We start from the raw sequence: 25,638 nt of genomic DNA, 5'->3' as shown, positions 1-25,638 counted from the left end.
CAAGGAGAGCTGAGGGAGCTGTGAGGACTGCGGTGCAGCTGGCAGAGCCACCCACTGTCTCTGCAGCTCCAGGTGTCTGCTTCCGAGTTGCCAGGCAGCAACGCTGGAGGGCAGGCCACGGCCAGCCCTTAGCATCAAGCTGCCCCTCTGCCCCCTCACATTGGACATTTGAACAGAGGAACGGAGATCTCAAAGCCCTATCCAGAAGCTGCCTTTTGGCTGATTTCTCTTAGGGGTGCCAGGCCAAGGAAGGGTGGCCTGATCTTAGCCACTCACTGGAGCCCCTTCCCAAACTCCATTCTTAAGCCAAGGATCTTAGGGATTCTTCAAAGCAGTGCAATGCTGAGCCCAAAGCATCCTCAAGACCAAAGCAGTAGAGGTGCGTGTCCCCGTGACAGTGCTGTGCCCTCACTGCACAGCCTCATCCTCCCAGCTGCCCCCTGGGAAAGGCTCACATTGTCGCTAACACAAACATCTCACCCTCAGGCCCAGTTCCCAACCCACTCTTCCTTCTTTCCCCTGCTTGTAGAGGCCTCCATTGCTCCAGCTCTCCTCTTGCCAGAGATAAGCCCCCGGCATCCTGACTTTGGGGAGATGAGGTAGCTGTCAGTTGAATGCACACACTCCTATAGTTTGGAGCTTTATCAATGCTTATGTCAAAGCTGTAGCATGGTAGGCCTCTAGAGCCCATGCACACAATGGCCCACAGTGCTTTATGTGCCTGGAGTTTGGAATAGTAGATCCTAACTGCTGAGTCCACAGTGTTATGAGGGAGCCCAGGACAGAGCCTGCAGAGTATAATGTGGGTATACATCAGAGGTGAACTAAGGTCATAGAACTTTATGCCTTGTCTCACACCTTTCCTACCTTCAGGCAGCCTGGCCGGCCTTTTCCGCTCCTACACTATGGCCAATGGAGGTCTTAGGTCAGGTAGACAGAACATGATGCCCACAGTGAAGAGCTGGCATCTGAGAGCTAACTACCTACCGAGAGCCTACAACCACAGAGTGAGCTCCTAGAGAAGACCAGCAAGGGGGTGTTGGCATTTTCCTCATGGTATGGAAGAACTCAGCCTTTCCTCAGAGTGGGGTGTGCCTGGGTTTTGCCAACTCAGAACGCAAGAGCAAGGCAATCGTGGGTTGCCACGCATGTGCCGTAACATCACAGGGTTCTACTTCTTACTCAAATCTTATATCCCTCAAAAGAAGGGGCAGCTCTGCCAGCAACTCAGTGAAAACTTAAGGCTGTCTGGCCCCACGGGAGCACATGATCAGGTCTTAAGACTGGGCTTTAGCCGCATCAGAAGCCAAACGGAGTGCACCGTCCGTGGCTGCCCTTGCGACCTGAGGTGACGTGGGCAGTGCCATACCAAAGCCTGTTCGCTGTGTTCTGTGTCAGTTTGTGGCATAACTATCAACCTAACTTCAAATCCTCAAGTTACTAAATTGGGACTGCTGAGATGGCCCAGCAAGTCAAGAAAGGCTCCTGATGCCACGCTTGATGACTTCCAGATACCCAGATGCTAGAAGGAGACCATTGTACGTTATCAGCTGATACACACACAAATAATGGATGTTTTTTTAGGCTACCAAGCTTGGATCAAATCAGATTTATTGGTGGGGAGACCCAGTGTCCTTTGAGGTGACACCATGCCTCAGAGTACAGTGATTAGAGGGTAGGGTATGTTCTGTAGACAGTTAATAAGGCAGGGAAGGATATATATTTTTATTGTCCACAAAATAGGGCTAAGCCAGGAACATGCTGGTGCTCTGAAATCATCCTCTGGAGATCTGTGCAGATGTGAGCACACCAACGGCCCCTCTTGTGGCCTTGTGACCTTGATCCTGGCAGAACACAGCATACCATCCCAGTGCTCAGATACTCTCAGAGATGCCAAGGGCCTCCATGGGGCCCACCACGATTTGTGCCTCAGCACCTGGGAGGGGGTGGGCGACATTGTTTTATAAGATTCCTGAAACAGCTTCCTCCACCCCCTCAAAAAACAAACAAACACAGGGGACACAGCTGGAGCGTGTTGACAAGTGTGTTGAGAAAAGTGTTCCTAGTGGGTGTGCTAGGAGGAATGATTACAGAATTGTAAGAATGAGGTCAGTTATAGAGGCTAGACCTTTACATCCTGTCTCCATCTTCACAACAGATCTGTGAGGAAGATGGTGTTTAGGAATTATTAGTTTGGGGTTTTAATGAACCTATCATTGTCTGTACTTCACACAGGAACAAATGGACCCAGCAAAGGTAAGTAATTTCCAGAAGCTGTTGAGCTGATGAACAGTGGAGGCAGGAATTGTCTCCAGAGGAAAAGGGCTGAGTGAGGGAAGGTGTGTGTCCCTCCCACTGAGGCTCCTTCACAGAAGCCACCTGTCATCTGGGCCCAGACCCTTCTAGAACTGTCTCCTTGATTTATCAGCTGAGGCCAAAATGTCAGATCCCAGATCTCCAGCATTCCCCAGAATCCCTAGGCAACTGTTTCTAGTCACTTCACTTCCACCTACCTCAGGTTGGCCCTGAGTTACAGCTTTGTGCCTCCAGTCATGGCCCTGAAGCTGGCTCTGGCAGGGCTGCCCTCCAACATGAGAGGACCAAAGAACACATGTGCTTGGATATGTGAACTTGGTCTCTGGGTCCCCCACAGAGCCATACTCCCAAGTGCTGGGGGGGTTAAAGGCCACCACCACCTGGCTTGCCTCCTCTTAGGAAACTAACTGTTCATTCCTCTCACCTCACAGCAGCCTCGGCGCTCGCTGAAGCCAGCTCTTCCACTGGCTACAGAATCAATGTTCTGTGCCCCTAGACTGGTTTCTCATCCACATCTGGAGAAGGGGATGGCCTGACCCATCTTGCCCAGGCACCATGAGTGCTTCCCATGGAGGGAGAGATCGTGAGCTTTCACAGCCCACTATAATAAGGGCTGAGGGCCACAGGGCCACAGCAGGCTTCAAAAGGGGCCCCAGCTACACAGTCTGGCTTCTCAGCAAGCCTGCCAGGGAAGGGAGGAGGGCACAGGGACAGGAGAAGGACACCTGGCCTTGAAGAGAGCCTCAGAAAGTTACTAAAATTTCACAAATGGTTAAAAACACTTTTAAAGGTGTTCAACAACCTTAGCCGTTAAGAAGTTGCAGATTAGAACCGCTTTATGATTCCAGTTCCTACCAACAGGATGGCAGCTACTGAGAATACCAGTGACAAATGGTGGGGCAGACTTGGGGGAAGAGATGTAAACTACTGCAGCCACTCTGAAGCCAGCCTGGAGGGTTCTCAAAAGACACCACTCCTGGCATGCACCCAAAGGATTCTAGGCCCTGTGACAGGAAACTGCCCTTGGTCAGTGCTGTCCTGTTCACATCGGCTAAGAAACGGAAGCAACTGATGAATAATCAAGGTTTCCCTAGACACAGAGGAATATTGTTCATCTCTACAAAAAACTGAAATTTGCAGGGAAATGAATGGAATTGGGGGAAAAAATAGCTTAAGGTAACCCAGGCCCAAATGGATAAATGTTCTCTCATGAGGACCATAATGTCGACTCTTCAGTATGGTCCATATCACATGGACTGCAAGCAAGCAAGGAAGGTGATGTAAGGTAAGGATTACCTTAAGGCAAGGCACATAGTACATAGTATAACAAAATTAAAAAGAAGGGGCAGTGTGACTAGGAAGGTTTAGGAATGGAGGTCTTGAGATTGGGGAGAAGAGGATGCAGGATGGGCAGAAGATCAACTTTACCAAGTATGAAGAAGCCATTTGGAAAGTAAGGTCTGCCCACATACACAGTAGCAGCTTGACTGTTGATAGGATAACCAACTGTCATCTGCGTGGATTCAAGTCCTCCAAGAGGATAGGACCAGTGCCCCTTAGCCTAGCTAACAATCCAGGTATGAGGAGAAGTAGGCCCATGTATTGGGGAATGTATTGCCCACAGCTAACTGAATTATTAGCATCTGCCTTCTGAATACCAGTGCTGAGACCCATAGACAATGGTAACACTCAGCCTTCATCAGAGAAACCTCCCCTGTCAGTGGGCATGAATAAAGATTTATGCCTGCAGAACATGAGTGGCAGGTATGGGCCCAGCCCTAAGTAAGTCACATACCACCCCCTCTAAAAGGCTCGGGGCCACCAAGCACCATTCCCTAGCCTCAGAAAACTGCTGTAATCATTAACTCACATCAGCTGTTGTCACCTGCATGGGGCCCACAGGAGGCTTGCCTCATGAGGTCCCACTCTTTACCTCTAAACTCTTGACTGTCAGTAGATGTTAGGAGAGAGTCACCATCCTTATTGTGGTGCTCTCTCTCTCTCTCTCTCTCTCTCTCTCTCTCTCTGTCCTCCAGGCATTCGCTAACAGCTTTGAACACAGATGACCCTCGTTAATCTTAGGATCATAAAACAAAATGAACACTAGAGAGAGATTTGTGGGGTGCAGGGGTGTTTGGGGGTGGGAGGTTAAAGTGCAAAGCATAGCATAAAAATAAAGTTTTAATTTGTTGAAAGTCGTGAGATTTTCCTCATGATTTGCAGAAAGGCAAAGTGTCTTTTCAGTGGAACTAGGACTTGAAGAAGGAAAAGGAGGAGGAAGAAGAAGAAAAGGACAGAAGAAGAAGAACCAATATGGTATTAAAAAGCAGCCCTATTGCTCAATAAATGCACCAAATGATTTAATGTTGACACCAGTTTCATGGAGATCTGTGTTTCAGAACAGGACTTTATGGCTAATTAGGAGGCGAGTCATTAGTTTCACACACACAATCATAAATGGCTTTCACCTCAGGTTTAATAAAGAAATCTGCCTTGACAACTTACCCTGTGGGGATTTCATGTCTTCATCTGAAAACTTGAGACTGGGGAAGAGCAGGGCCAGCTCTCTCTTGGCATCCTCTCTGTCCCGGCTTCCATGCACAGCATTAAAGGGCATTTCTGTGCCATACTGAGCCCGGAGACTGGGAGCATTGGTACAATGTAAAAGAAACAACTGCTTCACTTGAACAGAAATGCTTTGCTCTCTGGGAGCAGGACCACCAGCTACCAGTCAGAACAAGGGTACTTGCTCTTTGTAGAGAACCCAAGAACAGAAGCCACACTGGCCAGGGGCTGTTACACACAGGATCTGGCCACATTCCACTTCTGCCCAGAGGGAGCTACAATTCCCACTGGGTCAGGTCACTGTATGCGACACATCATACAGCTTTTTATGACTAATCTTGATAAGACCCATAACACTAGGTAGGAGCCATGCGCTGAGCACTGATCTTAGTGCCTGATAGTGGATGTCCTCTCATTACAGCCTGGAGAAATGAACTGAAGCCCCGGATGGACTTGACCCGTTAGGTAGCGACTTCAGGTCCGAGTCCTCAGCTGCTTTATTTAGCCCAGTGGCTTCAGTTAGATGCCCTTTATGGCTGAAAAGTACAGCTATAGGGCTTTAGGGGTTTGTTTTGTATTGTTAAGATTTATTATAGATACAGTGTCCTACCTGCATGTTTGCCTGCAGGCCAGAAGAGGACACCCAGTCTCATTATTGATGGTTTTGAGCCACCTTGTGGTTACTGGAAATTGCACTCAGCCATCTCCATCCTGGGCATTGGTGTTTTGTTTTGTTTTATTTTATTTTGTTTTGACAAGTTCTTTCCTGTTGTCTGTCAGCTTCAAAGGCCCCTGGCCCCTGGATTTGGCACTGTTGACTCCAGGCTAGCTGCTCCCTGAGTCACAGAGCAGGCTGAGCAGGTCTAAGTAGGTGTGCTGTACAGGAAGCTGACTTGAGGGCTATGGGAGTTGAGTCTACAGTGCAGGCCATTCTGCAGCCTTTGACTTGCCAGGCTGGACTGGGTCCCTGAGGTCTGTGACTAAGCCAAACCAGCATCTTTAGAAGGGGGTGGTGGTGGTAACCCCATGTTGGAGAGTTTTGAAAACCTCCCAGGTATATACAAATGGAACCCCTGACACCAGAGAGCTGATAGCATCACTCACAATTCTGACCCAAATGCCAAGTGAAGCTTGAGGTGGATGAAAAGATTACTGTCACCTTTCAGGATGTTCCCTCCTGGCCACGCTGGGGTCACAAGGCCCCAGGAAGGTTCGCCAAGCGGTGACTACATCCTCAGTGCCCTCTGTCTTGGTGAGGATCAGGAGGTGGCTGGGTCCACTGCACATGTGATGGACTAGCTTTTCAAATGCCTCCTAGGCACAGGAAAGGAAACAGTGATGTGGAGCAGGAGCTACTGAGACTGGAAAAGGCCAGCAAACCCAGGCTACCCACACACTGGAAGGGAGGTCATGAGCAGCCTTGTGTACGCATGGACATTCAGCCCTGGCCTGGCCACCTCTGCCTGCTATGATAGTGATGACCCAAGACCCCAGCAAGGTGAGCCAGGGTTGAACATGGGCTGAGTTGGGCAGTGGTTTGCTAAACGTATAATCTGTTTGGATATGTTATATATGGCTGTTGGATATCCAAGGGTACAGTGTAGATGGGACTTCCCCTCCTGTGCCCTGCAGCCCTTTTCCTTCAATAACAGTATCCTGGGTTCCCTTTGGGGAAGATCCCTCCTCCATTTCATTTGTTCCTCATTTCACAACCATGACGCTTAGTAACCATCACAAATCTGACCTAGGAAGTGGTGCTATGGCTTAAGAGTGGTCATCTGTACAAATCAGAAGCAAGCAGAAGACGCAAGTGGACCTTAAGTGGCAGGTGGAGATGTCCTGGATGGTTTGCCTAACTTTGGCTTTGGCTTCTGTGGGCCCGAGAACTTTCTTGGTTCTTCTTATCTCCAGACCCCTTGTTAAGCTTTTTCATATTCTGCCATGACATCAGGGAGTTACGGAGCATCCTTCTAACGAACATCTTTAGTCCATTACTGACAGTCAAAAACCTCTCTACTTTGCAACAGTTGAACTTGAGCTGAACAGGATCTGATCATATTCTGAGTGTAAATCCATTACCTGCCCACCAGCTGTTCATATTCTTGTTCTTCACATTCTCCCCACAACTCCCATTGACCTATCCATATAGTGTTGGAGGAGGAGGAGAGGAGAGAGTGAGAAGCAGATGAGCTGACCTCCCCAGCTCTGTGTTGATAGAACGCTTGCATTTCCGTCTCTGTCAGGGTTCTCTCTTCATTTGATAGTATGTCAAATCCTGCTTCCTGGATCTGCAGAATATACATTATACATACATACATACATATATATATATATATATATATAATGTATATATTATACCATGTATTAGATATAATTATATAAGTGTATATATTATATTACACATTATATATATTATATACATTATATGTAATGTGTATAATGTATATATAATGTATATTCTGCAGGTGTGATTCAAGCCCACAGTTCCAGGGATCTTAATGGAAAGATAAAAACTAAAGGTGGGCACCACTAAAAGTGATGCAGAGCCTCAGCCCCTGCCCCCAGATCTAACCCCGTCCTAACCTTGAATAGACTTGGGGTTAGCACTCAGCAGGAGCCTTCTTTCCCCAGCACGCCACAGGCGCTGCTGCCCTCATCCCTGTGGATCTGCCGCAGGGGACCTGAGAGCAGTCGGGCACGGTATGTCCTGTGCCTCCTACCTTCATGATGATCTCATCAGCCTTTCCGTGGGCCACTGCATCTGGCTTAATGATGCCTAATGTACAGGGCTCCTCTCGTGACACTGAAATAAGCCAGGGGAGGCGCTGTCAGACGGTGAGGCTCTTGGGGAGCCTCATTTGCAGGGACAGTGTTGTTTCAGCACAGGCTCCATTGCACCGAGTACCAGGTTTAGGCGTGGGCTTCAGGCTTCCAGCCTCTGCTGTCTAGGCTCAGACTCTAGCGAATGACACCAACCCAGCACCAGACCCCAACCAAGAACCCCAGCCTGACTTAGACTCTCTGAATGCTGGTCTAGGGACACTGAGGGGTGGACATTTCCAAAAGATTGTTACGGGGCAGAAATTTGGAATGACTAAATGAGGTGCTTGGAGATGGGTGAGCAAGAAACACAGGAGCTGAGGTCACAGTCTCAGCCACCCTCATGCCTTCCTGTCCCCCTTTTGTGGTTCTCAGCATTAACTGCTGCCCATCATCTTCTCATTCTCCTCTTTTTTGCTTCTGCAAAACAAATTTATTTTAGATGTGTGGATGTTTTGCCACATGTATGCCTGTGTACCATGAGCATACAATACCCATGTAGACCAGAAGAAGGCATTAGATCTCCTGAGACTGAGTTACAGACGGTTGTTAACTGCCATGTGTATCCTGGGAGTTCTCTGGACGAGCAGCCGGTGCTCATAGCCACTGAGCCTCTCTTCAGCCCCCTACTGGTTTTGCCTTTCCTGCTTGGTGGCAGAAATGATTGTTCCAAGCCCTGTATCTGAACTTTGTGATTCTCTACTCTAGCACAGGCTATTAATTGCAGGTTCAAATCTCTGTCTTGCTTCAGATTCCCCAAAAGAAGGTCAGACAGAGCAGGTTGAACCCCCCCCCCCTTTTTTTTAAATTATTATTATCGTTGTTTTGGTTTTAGCTTTAGTTTTCATGGTGTTGGGGATCAACCTTGGTGGTCAGAGGTCGCTTAGGTCCAAACTTATAGGGAACTCTGTAGGGAGCACTTTGTCTAGTCCTGGAGCCCATCTTTGTTGGGCTCCTATTTACATGAACTTGGCCTTGGTAAGTTATCTGCATTCTCTACAGAACTGACACATCCCACCATCAGTTTTCTGCTTCTCAACCTTTGTGTCTGTTGTGCCACAATGAAACAAAAACATCTGTATCTAAGGAGGGTTTCTACTGGGAGTATCTGTAAAGCCTGCACTAAATACATATGTGCTAGCCATTGGATAAATAGCTCCTAAGGACCCAAGCTAAAGGCTTGGTCCCCAGCCTGTGGCCCTGTCGGGAGGTGGCTGAGCCTTTGAAAGGAGGGACCTACTGACAGGTGGCCAGGCATCGGGGTTTATGCTCTTGCAGAGCATTGTGGCGCTCCAGCTCCTTGGCCTCCTGGCCGTGTTCATTTCCTGTGCCCCTTTCCCACAGGCTCCCAGCATCTGGACAAACTGATTGTGGGCAGAAACCTCCAAATATCTGAGCTAAAATAAAAAAAAAATCTTGATTATCCCAAATCTTTTGAATGGTGATGGAAGTCCGACTTGCACAGTATATGTCACCCTTAGCAAAAGACTGTTAACTTTTCCCTGGTTACGGTTTCTGATGGGCTGTGGAGTTGCTATTAAGGTACTCTTACAATTGATTCTGTGATGTGGTGGGCTTATGAGATCACCTAAAGGGTAGAGGGAGAAGAGATGAGGCCTTCAAGGCCTGCCAGCCTTGGCTTGAAGGGGAAACCCAGCAAAAGAGGCTGGAGAAAAAGATGTTGTCTCAGAAGCCAGAGGGAGGGAGCTTGAGCTGTAGCTCAGAGGTGGAGACATTGGCCTAGCATGCATGAGGGCTCCATCTCCCGATAAACACACATTGTGGAGGCGTGGGGGCACCGAGAAGGAAGGCACACAAACACCATGAGTTTCAACCTTTTCTGCAGCAAGAGACTGTGGCCTTGGGCAGCAGGAAGGCCACTGTGACTCTCAAGAGCGCCCTTCCAAGAGCAGTGGGTTCAGACGAAGGCCACAGAAGGTCAGCAGGAGAGGAGGTGAGGGGTGGCACCAAGATGTGGACAAAGTTCATGAATCTTAACTGAGAAGGAGAAGAGGCAAAGGGAGAGAAAGGCGTCTGTGTTGACTGTGGAGGATATAACAGAGGAGGGAAGAGGTAATAAGGCAGAAAGATTGTTTCATGTGAGAACCAAATCACAGATTGTCTTCTCTGTCGATTCCTGGCTTTTTGAAGCCATGCTTCCTGTCCTATCAGAGTCCAGGCCCAGTGGTCCTTACTGTGCACCTGTGAGAAACAGCCACGAATCTCAAGCTTTTCTCTACTAGCTGCATCCAGTCCCAGTTCCCAGGCATCTTGGCCATTTAACTCGAGACATCTTCCCAGCCGCAGCCTGTCTGACTCTCTGGTCCTCACACTCAGGCAGCCACTCTTCACAGGAAGGTTCAGGAAGGAACACAATGAAGTGCATATGAGACCTAAGGCCGATAGCTAGAGAATGAAGGGGGGAGGTGGTAGGGCTGTGAGCAGAGGAAGCAAGGCTGTGAAGAGAGAGGGCTCCTGGTGCTTTATAGAGAGGGCAGTAAGGAAAACTTGAACTCCCCAGCTTAGCCAGAACTCATTGCTCCTCTTCTCTATTATTAGTGAAGTCTCTAATCACTTCCTGATGTCCAATGATTGCCATCAAAGTCATATTTGAATATCATCAGACAGGTGTCAAGTGTGCCCGTGAGGCCACCAGTGGGCAAAAGGATATCTGACACCAGTTGTTTGAAGCCAAGGATTGAAAACAAAATGCTCAAGGCTAGCTTCCCAGAACTGAGATGGCCCAAGAGCCTACTGAGTCCGGTGTTTAAAATGCATACAGTCTGCCTAGCTCGCCGGCTCCGCACTCACCGATGTCCCAATCTTCACCATCATCCTTTTCAAGTGGACCACCCTTGGCTGCACCAGAAAGAGCCTCATCAGCAACCTAGGACAAGTCAGTCACGAATACAAGGGATTTAGCCAACGCAAATTATGGTGAAGGCTTTCAACATCTTCAGAGACAGCATCAAAATACAGAGATTCAAAACACAGAGCATAATAAGCCCTGGGGATGAGGACAAGGTCATCAGAGTTTGGGCAACAAGGGCCTTTTTAGTAGCGGATGGTGTGTGTGTGTGTGTGTGTGTGTGTGTGTGTGTGTGTGTGTGTGTGTGTGTGGAGAATCCTTGATGGTTGTGAGCTTTAGAGCCTGCCTCTTAACGAAATGTAAGTAGAGACTAAGGGATGATAAAGAATGGCATTCAATGGCAGTTGACATTCAAATACAAGGGCTAAGCCCCCCCCCCCCCCCCCCCCCCCCGTGCAGAGAAAAAAAAAAAAGGTCTGTGCTTTTTGAACCTTAGTATGAAAGCTTGGACAGTGAGCACCCAAGGGTGCAGTGCTGTGTTCTCGGCAGAAGCACAGAGTGCCTGGGAATACCTCCATGTACTTACGGCATATGGATTTTTTTTTTTTAAAGGTTGCCAGTTAACTGTGAAGGTGGTGCGGTCCATATTATTATGGAACTAGTTTCTCAGAGCCACAAGTTATGGTGACTCTGTCCCCAGTGGTAATAAAAACGCTAGATTTCTAAATTAAGGAAATTGACCTGTGTGTGATCACAGCTAAAAACCTTCAGGAGTTCGAGTGTGTGAGTCATCAGAAGAGATTGTACCGTGAGCCTGAGGGGAGACCCTCCTATAATTTGCTGTAGTTTGGGTATTCCCCAAAAGACTATGTCTTTTTTTTCCCCATCAGATATTTATTTTATAATATATTTCTTAGAATACATTTTTTAAATATCCTGATCACAGTTTCCCTTCTCTCCTCTCCTTCCAGTCTCTCCCCCAAAGCCTCCCCTCTGTCCCACCCCCCATCCACTCCTCCTCTGTTTCTCTTCAGAAAAAGGCAGGCCTTCCATGGATATCAACTAAACATGGCATATCAAGTTACAAGAAGACTAGATACCACTAGGGTGCTTGATTTTGTGGGTTTTCTTATAGTGTCCTTGACTACTCTAAAAGCTCACTTCTCAAACTTAGGGTCCTCAGCCTGGCAAAATGGTGAAACCTAAAGAGATGGGGCCATAAAGGTGATGAGGGGAGTGAGCTTGAAGGTGATTGGGAGAGGAGGTTATTCTTTCCAACCTCTCTGAGATGAACAGCCTTCACAGGCTGCCTCAACACGGGCTCAAAAGTGGCAGACCTGAGTAAGCCTGGACTGAAGCCTAGGCTGTGAGCCTGAATGAAGCTTTCCACGTTAAAAGACAATTGTCTTTAGGTGTACAGATTTTAGCATGTTTATCCTATATTATATGTCTAATATCCACTTATTAATGAGTATATATACCATGTGTGTCTTTCTGCTTCTGGGATAACTCACTCAGGATGATTTTTTCTAGTTCCCACCATTTGCCTGCAAATTTCATGATTTCCTTGTTTTTAATAGCTGAGTAGTATTTTATTGTATAAATGGAGCACAATTTCTGTATCCATTCCTCAGTTGAGGGACATCTGGGTTGTTTCCATATTCTGGCTATTATGAATAAAGCTGCTATGAACATGGTTGAGCAAATGTCCTTGTTGTATACTTGAGCATCTTTTGGATATATGCCTAGGAGTGGTATAGCTGGATCTTGAGGAAGCACTATTCCTAATTGTCTGAGAAAGCGCCAGATTGATTTCCAAAGTTGTACAAGGTTACATTCCCACCAGCAGTGGAGCAGGGTTCCCCTTTATCCACATCCTCTCCAGCATGTGTTGTCACTTGAGTTTTTGATCCTAGCCATTCTGATGGGTGTAAGGGTCATCTTGTTTTGCATTTCCTTGATGACTAAGGATGTTGAGCATTTCTTTAAGTGTTTCTCTGCCATTTGATATTCCTAAGCAAGAAGGAGGACCCTGTGTAAGATGTTCAATCCTCATTCAGAAAGGCAAACAGGATAGACATCGGAAGAGGGAGAAAACAAGGAACACGACAGGAGCCTACCACAGAGGGCCTCTGTAAGACTCCACCGCAGCGGTGTATCAAAGGAGATGCTGAGACTCATAGCCAAACTTTGGGGCATAGTGCAGGGAATCTTATGAAATAAGGGGGAGATGAAAGACCTAGAGGGGACAGGAGCTCCACAAGGAGAACAACAGGGGCCTTTTCTGAGACTGATACTCCAACCAAGGACCATACAAGAAGATAACCTAGAACCCCTACAGATGTAGCCCATGGCAGCTCAGTGTCCAAGTGGGTATGCTAGTAAGGGGAACAGGGGCTGTCTCTGACATGAGCCCAGTGGCTGGCTCTTTGATCACCTTCCCCTGAGGGGGAAAGCAGCCTTACCAAGCCACAGAGGAAGACAATGCAGTCAATCCTGATGAGACCTGATAGGGTCAGATAGAAGGGGAGAAGGACCTTTTCTATCAGTGGACAGGAGGGAGGGATGGGGGGTCATTGGAGGAGAGGAGGGAGTGAGGGCAGGATTGGGAAGGGTTGAGGGAGGGGGCTACAGCTGGGATACAAACTGAATAAATTGTAATAAATAAAAAAATAAATATAAATGGAAAAAAAAGACAATTATCTTGAGTATTTTGATATAGAAAGAAAAGGCTGACTAAGTCACCACTCAATTCTATATATTTATCTTCCTCTCTGAAGTCGTTACTAAAAATTCAGTTGTGAGTGAAATGGATAAGAGATGTTCCAAGGGCTCTGGAAAGGAAAGAGGATAAAGAGACTTCTAAAAGCACATCCTCCCAAGCCCCTGGGTGAAGAAAAGGCTGAGTGTGGGACATGAAGGCTTCCGCCTGGGGAGGGGACCCGTGTGAGCACACTTGTGAGCCTTCCAGTTGGACAAGTGACCTCCACATACCACGTTCCATTCCCTGCCTTCAGCTTGAACCTTCTTTTTGGCCTCCAGCTGGTGTAAGATGGTCTTCTGAAGCAGGGGGCCATTCGCTCCCTTCACCACAGCCACAAGTTTTCCTCCCTGGAATGTGTGACATACCACGTGAAAGCCTCCTCGAAGCAGGTCAGTGCTCTCAGGAGACGAGGGTGTGAAGGTCAAGGTTCCTCAACCCTCTGCCCACCTCCTCCACCCTCACCCCTGCTGCCACTTCCTGGGTGGGGCCCATCCCACCGAGAGGCCCTCAAGATGGCTCTTAGTTCTGAAATGATCTCTCTCTGAGCTCCATCTTCTTCCTGACATCCCTCTTGTCAAAGCTTCCTTCAGGACAACCAGCGGATAGTGAAGGGAGGAACAATACACAGAAAATTGTGGGATTAACTGTGCTTTGTATGTGGCTTATTAACAACTATTAATTGAGTACTTACTATACCAAGCACTCCGGCTGAGACAGAGAATATAAGCACTAACCTCAAAAAGACGTGATAATGCCTCGGTGCAAAACACACAATAAGATGACGGCTTTAACAGGGGACTTCGTGTTCTACCCCAGCATGGAAGGGGAAGAATAAATTCCCAGCACAGGCTGTGGTAGCTCATGAGTAGTGTGGGCCTGAGTTTTCTGCATTCACTTTCTCTGTTTAGCACTGAGAAATTAATCTGAAGAATTCTTGTAGAATGGTCCTGCTTCCATTTCTCTCCATCCCTCCCTGATCAGCTACAGGTTGGAGATTGTGGCCTGAATTCCCACAGCTGATTATGATTTTTGTTTTAACCACCTTGGCCTAAGCAGTCAAATAACTTTGCTAAGGGCTGCCTTCGTTGACAGCTCTGAAGGCTAGTGTGGCTGGCTGGGCACGGCTGTCTTCTTCCAGCCAAACTTTCTTTCTCCCCCTCCACCACAGCCATACAGCCATCACAGAAGCTGGTGGGTCTCCCTACCAAAACACAAAACTTAAGTGCTATTTATTATGTATATAGGGTCCTGCCTGCAGCCCAGAAGAGGACACCAGATCTCATTATAGGTGGTTGTGAGCCACCATGTGATTGCTGGGGATTGAACTCAGGACCTCTGGAAGAGCAACCAGTGCCCTTAACCTCTGAGCCATCTCTCCAGCCCTCAAGTGGTATTCTAGCCTAAGTTTCTAGTGTGGGGCTGGCAAGGTGGCTCAGCAGGTAAAGATGCCTCCCAACAAGGTTGATGGTCTGACTTCAATCCCCAAGACCCACATGGTGGAAGGAGAGGGCCAGCCATCATCTGACCCCCATGTGAGTGCTGTAACATGCATGGACAACAACAAAGAGAAAGGTAGTACTGCTAAGTGCAAACCCAGCGTCCTTAAAGTGCCTGGTTCCAACCAATTATGTACACCTATCCTTGGAGCTCACCCCCCCCAAACACTCCCCAAGGGGTAATGGCCTTTGTTCTCTGGAATTAAAGTTGAACTAGCTCCCTGAAGTGGTTCCCAGGATGTGTGATCCCTGTGCACTGCTCACTGTGTCCCTCCTGACTTTGTGGGCTGCTGGGAGACAGCTCCTGGCAGGAGGAGAACCACAGTTCTTTATCTACAATGTAATCATTTCAGTTCCCCTTGGCAGAGAGGAGAAATCTCAGAACTGTGCTCTGAGAATAGAGCTGCAGCCTGGAGTGCCCAGCGGGCAAGTCAGAGCGTGCGCGCTCTAGGACATGTGCTCCTCGCCATGCACGGTCACCTGGGAAGGCTGTCCAGCCCTCAGTGGCCACCATGGAGCTGTGTCTTTGATCTCCTGTGGACCGGGGCCCACAGGCAGGGCTGAGTACACCTGTGTATGGCCATGTCTTAGGGAAGGTCTTCGTGAGGCAGTCTAGAGGGCATGTCAGGGGCAGCGTCACCCCTTAGAGTGCCTGAGGCCTCAGGTGGCTCTGAGAACCAACGCATCTATCCGAACACCAGTGATTTGCAGTCACACAAACAGTTCTGCTTCTGCAAAGATACTTACTAAATAAAACAGGAAGGTTGGCTCGCACCTCCCTTGGAATTTTTCCAGAACATCAAGACGGTCTGCCTCTGCCTGAAGAAAGCAAGCTGTCAGTCGGCACCCTTGGTTACAGACAGTGCAGGGTCACAGCAGCACCAAACCCTCCCACATAATGGACCTCCCAAAGGAAGCCTGGCTCACTGTCTTGTCAACACATTGGCAGCACTGCCTTGAAGAGGCAGGTGAGAAGGAAGAGAGCTGCCCTGTCTCCTCACCCAGCTAGAGGACGGGGTAAGGAGAACCCCGAGAACCCCACTGTCTGATATCCTCCTGAGGTCACGACTGGCAGGGTTAGGCCCAAGGGCCCTCAGACATCCCCTTCACTGTCTGTGGTCCTGGGGGTCTCACCTCCTGAGAGATTACTGTCAGTAAGCCCCATTGGCTCCTGTTGTCCTACTGTCTGCGAACCTCACAAGGCATCGGTATACAGTGTGTCAGCGGGTTCTCTTTCACAACCCTGTGGAATCCCATTTCTGTACTTTGAGCAAAAAATTGCTAAAAAGATCATCCTTGTGGCACTGAGGAAGAAGTCTTCAAACACTGCTCTGAAAGTGACATTTTGGTCGGCAAGGCTCGCCAGCCAAGATGCATGCACAGTTACGTCTAAGTGGCATGTGTTCCTTCCCTGAATACAGTTTGGTGTCTAGAGAAATTATAGGACACGGTGACAACTGGTGATCTGAAAAGGGCGGCTTGTACTTCCCGTCCCGTGCTTTCTCCGTGTTTGATTTGTTTACACTGTTGTGTGACTTTTTTTTTTTTTTTTTTTTTTTTTTTTGGCAGAGAAGGAATCTTACCAAAGCAAAATGGAGAAGGTCCAAGCCAACCTCTATCCTCATCCTCTGGAAGAGGCTTACCACGGGTTTGCAGGGGCCACACCAGCTCTGGTAGACATCCACAACTGCAAGGACCAAGGAGCAACAACGTTGAGCAGGCAGCCACGTCCTTGCAGGCAGGCTGCTATCCCCTCTCCACCCCCGGCAGTGGATGGGATGGCAGGGTAGGCGTCACCCTTGCAGAGGGGGACTGAGCACAAAACATGCCCGTCCCTCATCCAAGCATGGAATCCTGGATCTGAAACATTTCCGAAAGATCGCGTGTTGAAATCCTCAACTACGCTCCGGTTTGTTTTACGTCAGATCCTGGAGCGGGGGAGGAGATGAACAGAATCGAGAGGGGAGAAGAAACATGTTTTTAAGGTGGCCTATTTACCTTGTGGGGATCAGGCCTGGTGTGGAATGTTGGTCGGTGAATGTCCGAAAGGTAACACAGACTACGCCACAAATAGGAGGTCACTATGGCTGACCAGGAAGCAACTAGTTGACTCTTGTCTACTGACAGCCAACTTGGCTTTCCCCTAATGAATCAAAAGCCAATAGCTCTCATGACATTCACAGTGGTCAAGAGCACTGGCTCCTCTTACTGAGACCCAGGTTCAGATCCCAAAACCTACATGACAGCTAACAACTGCCTGTCACTCCAGTCCCAGGAGATCTGACCTCTTCATCTAATCTACATACACTGCACATACATGGTACATTTACATATATGCAGTATATGTCAAAATACTCATACACATAATTTTTTAAATGCTCTTTTTTAAAATATATATATATATATTTATTTATTATGTATACAATGTTCTATCTGCATATACACTTGCATGCCAGAAGAAGACACTGGATCTTATTATAGATAGATGGTTGTGAGCCACCGTGTGGTTGCTGGGAATTGAACTCAGGACCTCTGGAAGAGCAGGCAGTGCTCTTAACCTCTGAGCCATCTCTCCAGCCCCATATTTTTTTTTTTAAATAAAAAATTTTAAAGCCACTTGCTTTGGGGAAAGCATCTTCTCATTTACTTTGTAAAGTCATCTTTCTCCTAAGAAATGAACTCGAGAAACTGTTGGAGGAAAACTTGGATTCCTTTTATGGTCCCCATTCTAGTGGCTGTTAGGGCTGGGTTTGCTGGATCTCACTCTCTCTCTTCCCCCATCTGATTGGAGCAAACCATAAGGCCTAGAAGGAAGCTACACAGACTGAATCAACTCATAAGCGCCAGATTAGTGCAGGATCTAGCCTGTGCTACCAGAGGGATGTAGCAAGTGGCAGCCTGTGGTGGCCACATTATAGAGAAGGGATATTTGCCAGAACACCCCTAACACTCAGGAGCCTGTGTCTAAATCGCACAAGCGATCCACCCTTTTTTGACAGAGTAGCACTACCTCGGGAAGACTGCAAAGGCCCCTGAGATTAACCTCTGAATTCTGTAAATTTCACGCTCAGCTTTTGGAGGAGATGTACTGAAAACATTGCTGGGCAGAACCAAGTTGTGAGCCAGATCTATCTGACACCATAACCTGTGCTCTTTCTGCCGCTCCTGAAAACAGACGAGGTGCACCAGTTGCGGGGGGGTGGGGGGTGGGGGGAGCGCTGGTTGGTCTGGCTGAGTAAAATAAGTGTGCAGAAAATGGGACTCCTGCTGGGTCCAGAAGGGATAAGGAGGCCAGGAGCAGCAGTGGAGACTAACAGAAGAGAGCACGGCATCTCAACGCCTTCTAAGGACTGAGGACAACCAAGTATGTGTCTTTTGAGACACATGGAGGAAGAAAAAAGAAAAAGAAAACTAGGTGGAACTTGGGAGAAATGGTTGGAGAGAGAGAAAGAGAGGAAAGCCAACTTGATTCTAGAAAGGCTGGGTTTCTGGTACCAATTAGAATGGACAAGAGATCATAAAGGCACAGAGACATTTGTGCCTCCTCAGTGTCTAGTCTGAGAGCAAGGCTCAGGGTGTCCCTGAGAACAAGGCATTCATAACCGACAGGGTTGGGATCCAGCACACCACAGGCAGAGATGCACTTGGACCAACTAAAATGTCTTTGAAGACACAGGATGCTGAAACTAGTTCTACATTGAAAAAAGGCAAGTTCAAGACCCAAAGGAAAAGAAATGGGGCCCAGATTAAAGTCTCCTCAGCATTTGTACTGACACCTCTGTTGCCGGCTTCTGTCTCATCAATACCTTCTACCGGATTCTCATCTTCTTTCCTCTTTGGCTCTGGGAAGAGCGGTGAAGACAAGCATGATTGAGTGTAGAAAGTGGAGCATGGGAACACTGGAGAGGAAGAGCATGAACACGGCACTCCCACAGGCAGGAAGCAAATCGGAGGACACTTGGGAGGCAGGTAACAGTGTGTAAATCTGAAGGCAGGTGAGAAAGGGCAGCGGCAGGCCAGATTGCCAGAGGGGATGACTCTGGAAACCAGTTTCCACTGGCTCCAGGTAGAAGGGCATTCTTTCTCACCCCTCTGTCCCGGTGTGTGTGTGTGTGTGTGTGTGTGTGTGTGTGTGTGTGTGTGTGTGTTCCTCTAACTTGCCTAGTGAGAGGTCTTAGAGGAGCCTTTCACTCTAGAGCTGCTGAGAGTCGACCTGGCACAGTCCGTGCTCGGGAAGCATTAGCCATGGTCATGTAAGTGCTTATCAGGGCAGCTGGCAGGGCAGCAGAGTCTCTGGCAGATTATGTGATATTGGCTCTTTCACTGTTGGTAAAAAAATGTAATGGTTTGTTTCATCCTGGAGCTGTATTTAGCTGTCTAGACCAGACACGTGGGTATAACAGTTAAGCCTTGGCACCATCAAAAGTCTTCATAATCCCTCCAGCTGGAGAGTATGCCAGCACTCACACCCACACACAGGGGATCAATGGGACTGACATTATTTAGTATCCATTTGGCCCCGGGGTTTGGGCGAGTCTGCTACAGATGCCAGTTGAAAAAGTTAATACTGTTTTAGAGTCTGGGGTGACAGACAAACTGGAAATACGGTGGGGAGCTTTGACAGAGCCCTAGAGGCAGCGGCAAATAGAGCAGAGAGTAATAGAACACGGTTAGCTTAGGGGAGAGGAAGGAACGGTGGGCAGGAGAGGCTGGCCAATTCTAAGACTCCAGCCTCCTGTTATAGATACCATTATGTCAGCGCAGCCCTTGACAGTGCCCTGGATCCCATGATGAGTTCCTACTAAGCATGATAAAGTATAGACGTGACTTAAGTTAACAAGAGGCTGTGCCCTCTCCGTGCTCCCACTCTGGAGGAAGCAAGTTACCATGATGTGAGTGGGCTCACGCAGAAACTGATGGCAAGAAATGATGTCTCTGGCCAACAAGCAGGGAGGAAGGGAGTTCTGCTGACCTCCACTCAGTGAACCCATAAACCGAGCCTTGGTGCGGCCTCTGGGGCCGGAAGCACAGAGCTGGACTGTACTTCAGCTGAACTGCAGCTAAAAGAAGGCAGGAATTACTCAAGCCACTCTCCTGTGGGTAAACTGTTACCCAGCAGCGCTAACTGATTCAAAGGAGATAGGCCTGGACAATGGTTGTTTGGCCCCTGGTTGGTTCCGGTCCTCTGGGGGTGTCTCACTCTTTCTCCATCCTGGAGGTTCCAGGAAACCCCCATTTTCCTTCCAAAACAGTCTCCTTTTTGTGCCTCATCAAACTGAGTCTAGCAATCAGCTCTAAACCAAGAGAGCTCTGTTACTGACAGGACCAACTTGTTCGCTGAGCTGGATTTACCGACGCCCGGCTAAATGAAGTACGATGGCGCCCTGTATCCTCGGGGGATGTGCTCCAAGACACCAGCACTTAACAAGCTGGGTGGGTCTGAAGCATTTAGGACCAAGGCAGTTGGTTTGGTAACTGGCTTCTAAGACAGTAAGGAGCAGATGATGTGGACACACCAGACAAGATAACAGTTGGTGTCCTGGGTGGGAGGGCATGACATTTCAGCACTTCTCAGAATGGTGTGTGATTGGAAAATTACAGACTTAATACTTGTGGAGTCTTCTGTGGGACGATGGTTGAATGCAGGTAACTGAAGCCGAGGAGAGTGAAACCGCAGACAAGCCGGGGCTCCCGTGCACACAGACACAAAGAAACCGCCTGGTTCTTTTCCTGTTTGTGCATCTTAAAACAGAGTTACAGGTAGCCCAAGCTAGCCTCAGATTTGCCACGAACCTTCAGCTCTGATCATTCGACTTCCAACTCTCAAATTCTGGGGCTACAGATATACGCCACCGTATCTGGCTTATGCAGTACTACGGATGGAGAGCTAGGCTTAAAAGAGGGTCCCACCCACTGTAGCCCCTTCTTCCCGCGCATCACTGCATCATTTTGAAAAGATGGTTTCCTCACCAGTCAGTCCTTTGGAGCCGAGCATTTCTTCCCAGAGCTCCTGGGTGGTGATGTTGACCTGCAGCCAGAGAGGATCGAAAGCTGTGTCAGTAGGGCCAGAGATGGGAGCCACTTTTTCTCCATTTCTCTCTCTCTCTGTCTCTATCATTCCCAAATGTGGTTCTAATTGTCTTCTCTTCACAATCTTTCTTTCTTTCTTCCCTCTCCTTTTCTGTGCCAGAAAAACATTAACCTAAGAACAATGTGTGCCATGCTCAGACATTAAGAAATGTCATCTGTCATTTGTCCAGGAATCATAGAGAAGGTCGCTGTGCGTTGTTAACCCTCACACAAGCAGCGCTACACTCCAGTTTCCCTTTGTAGTTCATGTTCAGTCAGTATCAGAAATAATTGAGTTTGTTGCCACCCATTCACATTGTTTCTTACTTATAAAAGAGTTCTGGTGTATATGAGGCATGAAATACAAGGAGAAATGAATGTTATTATCCCTCTCCAATTTTTTATAATGTATATAAAACACATCTTTATTTTAAAACATTTTTGCAATCACTGAAGAGTAACATGTACTTGAGAGTACAGGACAGTGGCTAGAGAGATGGCTCAGTTATCAAGAGCACTGGCTGCTCTTCCAGAAATCCAGACTTCAATTCCCAGCACCCACATGGTGGTTCACAACCATCTGTAATGAGATCTGATGTCCTCTCTGACATGCAGGCATATAGACAGAGCACTCACAAATAAATCTATAAAAAAATAAGTATGGTATAAAGAATACTTGGGGGTACTTTTTAGTTGCCTGAAAGTAAACTATCAATCTGATATTCCATCACCCCTAAGTACTGAATGGGGGTGCTGGGCCAATGGCCCCAGGAAAGTGTTCAATGCACAAGTATGAAGACCTAAGTTTGGATCCTTGACACCTATGTAAAATGTGGAGAATGGAGGTGTGCGTTCAGGGATAGAGGCAGGGGACAGAGGCAGGAAGATCCAGCGGGCTCCAGTGAGATCACTGGCCAGTCCTTCTAGCTGATTAGAGAGGTTCAGCTACAGACCCTGTTCCATAAGGTAGAGAAGCAACCGAGGAAAACATCCTGACTTCAACCTCTGGCAGACACATGCACCACGACAGGTGTGTGCCTGAATGTATGTGGGGTATGTGTGTGGGTGGGTTGGACTGGAGTGTTTGAGAAGCTACAGAGATTCGCCCTCCTTACAGCCAATCAGGCGATACACAGTTTCCACCTGCCCATTTAAAAGCACCCTCATTTGGCTACTCATGGAAGTCAGCCAGCCTCCTCCACCAGGCAGGGATGCTCTTGTTCCTTCTAATGAACATGTTTCCATAGAGAGTGTTACAGCTTCACTGTGAGATGTTCCACAGGCTTCTGGGTTTGGACACTTGGTCCCAAGCCAGTGGTGGCAAAGGCTGCAAGGTTCTGGAGCCTTTACAACACAGGACAGAGGTGGCACATATATAAGCCAGTCAGGATAGGCATTGAGGTTATATAGCTCAGCACCCACTTCCGGTATCCCGTCTGCCCAGATGTAACAAGCCACGCTGCAGGCTCTCATTGCCAAATATGGAGCCACTAGCATGCCATTTCTCTCTGCTGTGATGGAATCTAACCCCTGAATGGTGAGCGCAAATAAACTCTCTTGAATTGCTTCGGCATACAAGGCATTATTTTGACACTATACAAATAGGAAGATCATGAAAATTACAACTTTTTTTTCTTTAAAGTTTTTTTTTAAAGATTTATTTATTTATTTTGGAGCTAGGTGCGATGGTGCATGACTGTGAGTCCGTTCTCAGGGGGGCAGGGGCAGGCAGATCTCTGAGAGTTCGAGGCCAGCTTGGTCTACAAAATGAGTCCAGCACAGCCAAGGCTACACAGAAAAACTCTGTCTCGAAAAACAAACAAGCAAACAAAAATGATTTGTTGTTTTTTTTTTTAAGTGTATGGTGTTTTGCTTGCATAATGTTTGTGTACCACTTTCATGCCTGGTGCCTGAGGAGACCAGAAGAGGGTGTTGGATTCCCTGAAACTGGAGTTACAGAAGGCTCTGAGCTACTATTTGGGAGCTAAGAATCGAGCTCAAGTCTTCTGGAAGAGCATCCAGTAAGTACTCTTAACCGCTGAGCCATCTCCAGCCCCTACTACTTGTTCTTGATAAAAATATGTAAAGGTCTGTGTTAGGATATATTACCCACTAAGTATGACAGGAAACTATATAACTTTACAGATCCTCTATTATAGGTCTCTATTTTCAAGGAAGCTGTGTGTGTCTATGTGTGTGTGTGTGTGTGTGTGTGTGTGTGTGTGTGTGTGTGTGTGTAGATACAAAAGAGAAGAGCTCTTTTGAAGACTTAAGTGAGAGATTTGGACCGATATCATCCTGGCCCCAAAGCTACTGCCCTGAAACACTGAAACAAGTGTCAGAAAAGGATCAGAAGAGCCGGGTCACCACCCGGTGGCTTAACTGATATGGTTGACGCCTCTCTACCTCCTGGTGCCCTTCATGGGGTGAGCCACACCTGCCCTGGGGCCAGATGAACTGTCTTACTCCTGGTTGTAGGGCATATCAGCATGGAAAATACTTGAATGTCCCCAAGGCCTGCGTTTGGAGAACATGGAGAGACTGCCTGGCACCATCTGACCAGATTATTCCCTGATGTCATATGATTTCTATATCAGTCACTGAAGGAACCCCGAAGAGAGAGAGAGGACAGGGTTTCTGGGTTGGAGATCGTTGACAATGCATTCAAAGAGTGACCTCATTGTGGGTGGAGAAAGAACACACACACTTCCTCCGCAGATGGGATCACTTAACTTTGAGTACTGGATTGTGCTCAGAGCTCTGAGGGATAATAAAAAGCACCACTAACAGCACTGTTATCCCCCCAAAGGGCGACAGGGCATTAAAAGACGAACACACACAGGCTATCGTGAGACCCTCTGAGAGCATGCGTGCAGGCGGCTGGGAACTGTGTGCAGGCTTGTCACATAACTGCAGTTTATGCATTATCCACCCTCCTTCTGCACAGGGGTCAGTGCGGTTGAGGAAATGGTTTGCACAGCAATAGCGGGGGAACCAGAGGCTCAGAATCTACCGCAGAAGATGCCCCAACTCTGGAGTCCTAGTATGTCAGAACCGCATGACCCTTTGGGATGTTCACGAAGCCCCTCTTCACAGGTGAGCTACATAGAGGAGAGAAGGATAAAAAAAAAAAAGGAGGAAAAGGAGGAGGAGGAGAGAAAGAGGAAAGAGCTGGTTTGTCCTATGAGCAAATGAAGTAAAGCAAGTGGGCACAGCAGCACACGCCTGTAATCCCAGCACTCAGGGAGGGAGGGGCAGGAGGATCTCTGTGAGTTCGAGGCCAGCCTGGTCTACAAAGTGAGTCCAGGACAGCCAAGGCTACACAGAGAAACCTTTTCTCAAAAAAACAACAACAGAAAACCAAAAATAAACAAAAAAACAAAAAAAGTAAAGCAGCCTACAAAGCAAATGCTCATCACACAATAAGTCTCGAGCCATACTGTTTGGACAGAACAGTGCAGGGACCCTGGTCATGACCGAGTACATAGATGCATGCCCAAATCCAAAGAGTCTGTATGTATCCTGTGTATTTTCTACAATTATTATTCAACAGAAAATAATCTTGCTTCATCTTCTCTCGGATTTTGTGGTTTTATATTAAAGCTACTTGTACGGTTGCAAAGGCCAGTTGAGAGCTTCAAGCATGTTTATTTAAAATCTCTCTCTCTCTAATCTGTAATTACTAACCTAGTAATTTTGCTCCAGATAATTCATTTCTGCTTCAACACAGAAGGCTAGGGTATGTGGGCTCCAAAACACTGTCCCATACTGTTAGCAAGTAGAGAGTCATCTTCCTCCTGCACCCCACTCCCACACCACCCTCCCTAATTAAATGCCAGAAGCTAGCGCCCCTCAAAACTTACCTGCAGGGGAACTTCCTTCTTCTTGCCGCCCATGGCTCTGCAAAGAAATCAAACGCTGTTACTTGGGGCGTTTACCTAGAGCGACAGCTGCCCCACAATCTTTGTGTGAAACCACCAAGCCCAAAGCCTCTTTTAAAGAGAGGGTCAATCAATGTATTGATGCAAAAATTAATAGAGACAGACTGACGCACTCTTGCTCTCCCTCCCTTCCTCCCTCTTTCCTCCCGGGGAGCCAGGAGGTCGCCAGGCGGTTTTGGGGGTGGGGTGGGAGTGGAGTAAAGGTTGTCTGCGAAACCCCTTCATTTAGGAGTCCTGGGGGTGCCCGTAGGCAGCTTAGGCACATTAGAGTGTCCACATTAGAGGAATTCTCGAACAGATAAAGAGGGTCCCACGTCCCCACAAATCCCCACAACTTCTGGGTAACAACCTCTCTCAAAGGATACCAAATACCAGGCCTGGACGAGGCCAAGCAGTTTCGACCTCTCTGGGCAGCGTCTTTGCAACGGTTGTCCTAGCAACCCAGCACCCAGCTCACCGCAGCCAGTGGGCAGCTCTCATTGGCTGGAGGAAGTGTCAGGGCCTGGAGGCCCTTAGGTAAAGATCCCGCCCTTCCGTGCTTGGGGGGAGCTCTTCCTGCCTCCTTCCTACCGGCCTGCCAGAGTTGGTGTGCAGCTTTCCATCCATCGGGGATATCCTTCAAGGAGTGCCACGCGGGAAGATGGCTTTTCAGGAACAGGAGAGCTGCCTTTAAATCTGCAAACAACTGCGAATTCAGAATTGACTATGAAGGGCAAGTCCAAACAGTCCCAACAGGTTCAAAATAGTGGGTATTGCTCCAAGCAAATCAACATTCTGATTTGATTAAAAAACCATTAAAAGACAAAGATGAGTGTGTGTGTGTGTGTGTGTGTGTGTGTGTGTGTGTGTGTGTGTGTG

The 25,638-nt window shown here is 47.9% G+C and overlaps 1 protein-coding gene across 5 annotated transcripts; it reads right to left on the bottom strand.

Moving 5' to 3' along the window:
• Positions 1–1,589: 1,589 nt before the first annotated feature.
• On the bottom strand, positions 1,590–25,198 carry Nme9 (NME/NM23 family member 9). 5 transcript variants are annotated; one of them, XM_055629696.1, is made up of 12 exons: positions 25,130–25,198; positions 24,703–24,739; positions 20,741–20,798; positions 16,354–16,457; positions 15,518–15,589; positions 13,505–13,621; positions 10,513–10,588; positions 7,602–7,684; positions 7,077–7,169; positions 6,041–6,195; positions 4,822–4,958; positions 1,590–1,936 (listed from the first exon to the last, which is right to left on the bottom strand). In XM_055629696.1, exons 2-12 carry the CDS (start codon positions 24,733–24,735, stop codon positions 1,875–1,877), a joined length of 990 nt encoding a protein of 329 aa, XP_055485671.1. In that variant the 5' UTR covers positions 24,736–24,739; positions 25,130–25,198; the 3' UTR covers positions 1,590–1,874. The 5 variants fall into 5 exon arrangements, with proteins under 5 accessions (XP_055485671.1, XP_055485672.1, XP_055485673.1 ...); XM_055629697.1 differs by having other exon boundaries at positions 25,153–25,180; XM_055629698.1 differs by lacking the exon at positions 7,077–7,169.
• Between the last annotated feature and the right edge of the window lie 440 nt (positions 25,199–25,638).

Source organism: Psammomys obesus, unplaced genomic scaffold, assembly GCF_907164565.1.
Source record: "Psammomys obesus unplaced genomic scaffold, mPsaObe1.curated_primary_1811, whole genome shotgun sequence".
NCBI lineage: Eukaryota > Metazoa > Chordata > Mammalia > Rodentia > Muridae > Psammomys > Psammomys obesus.
The sequence above is the reverse complement of the archived record's forward strand: the minus strand, read 5'-3'. Positions and strand labels throughout refer to the sequence as shown.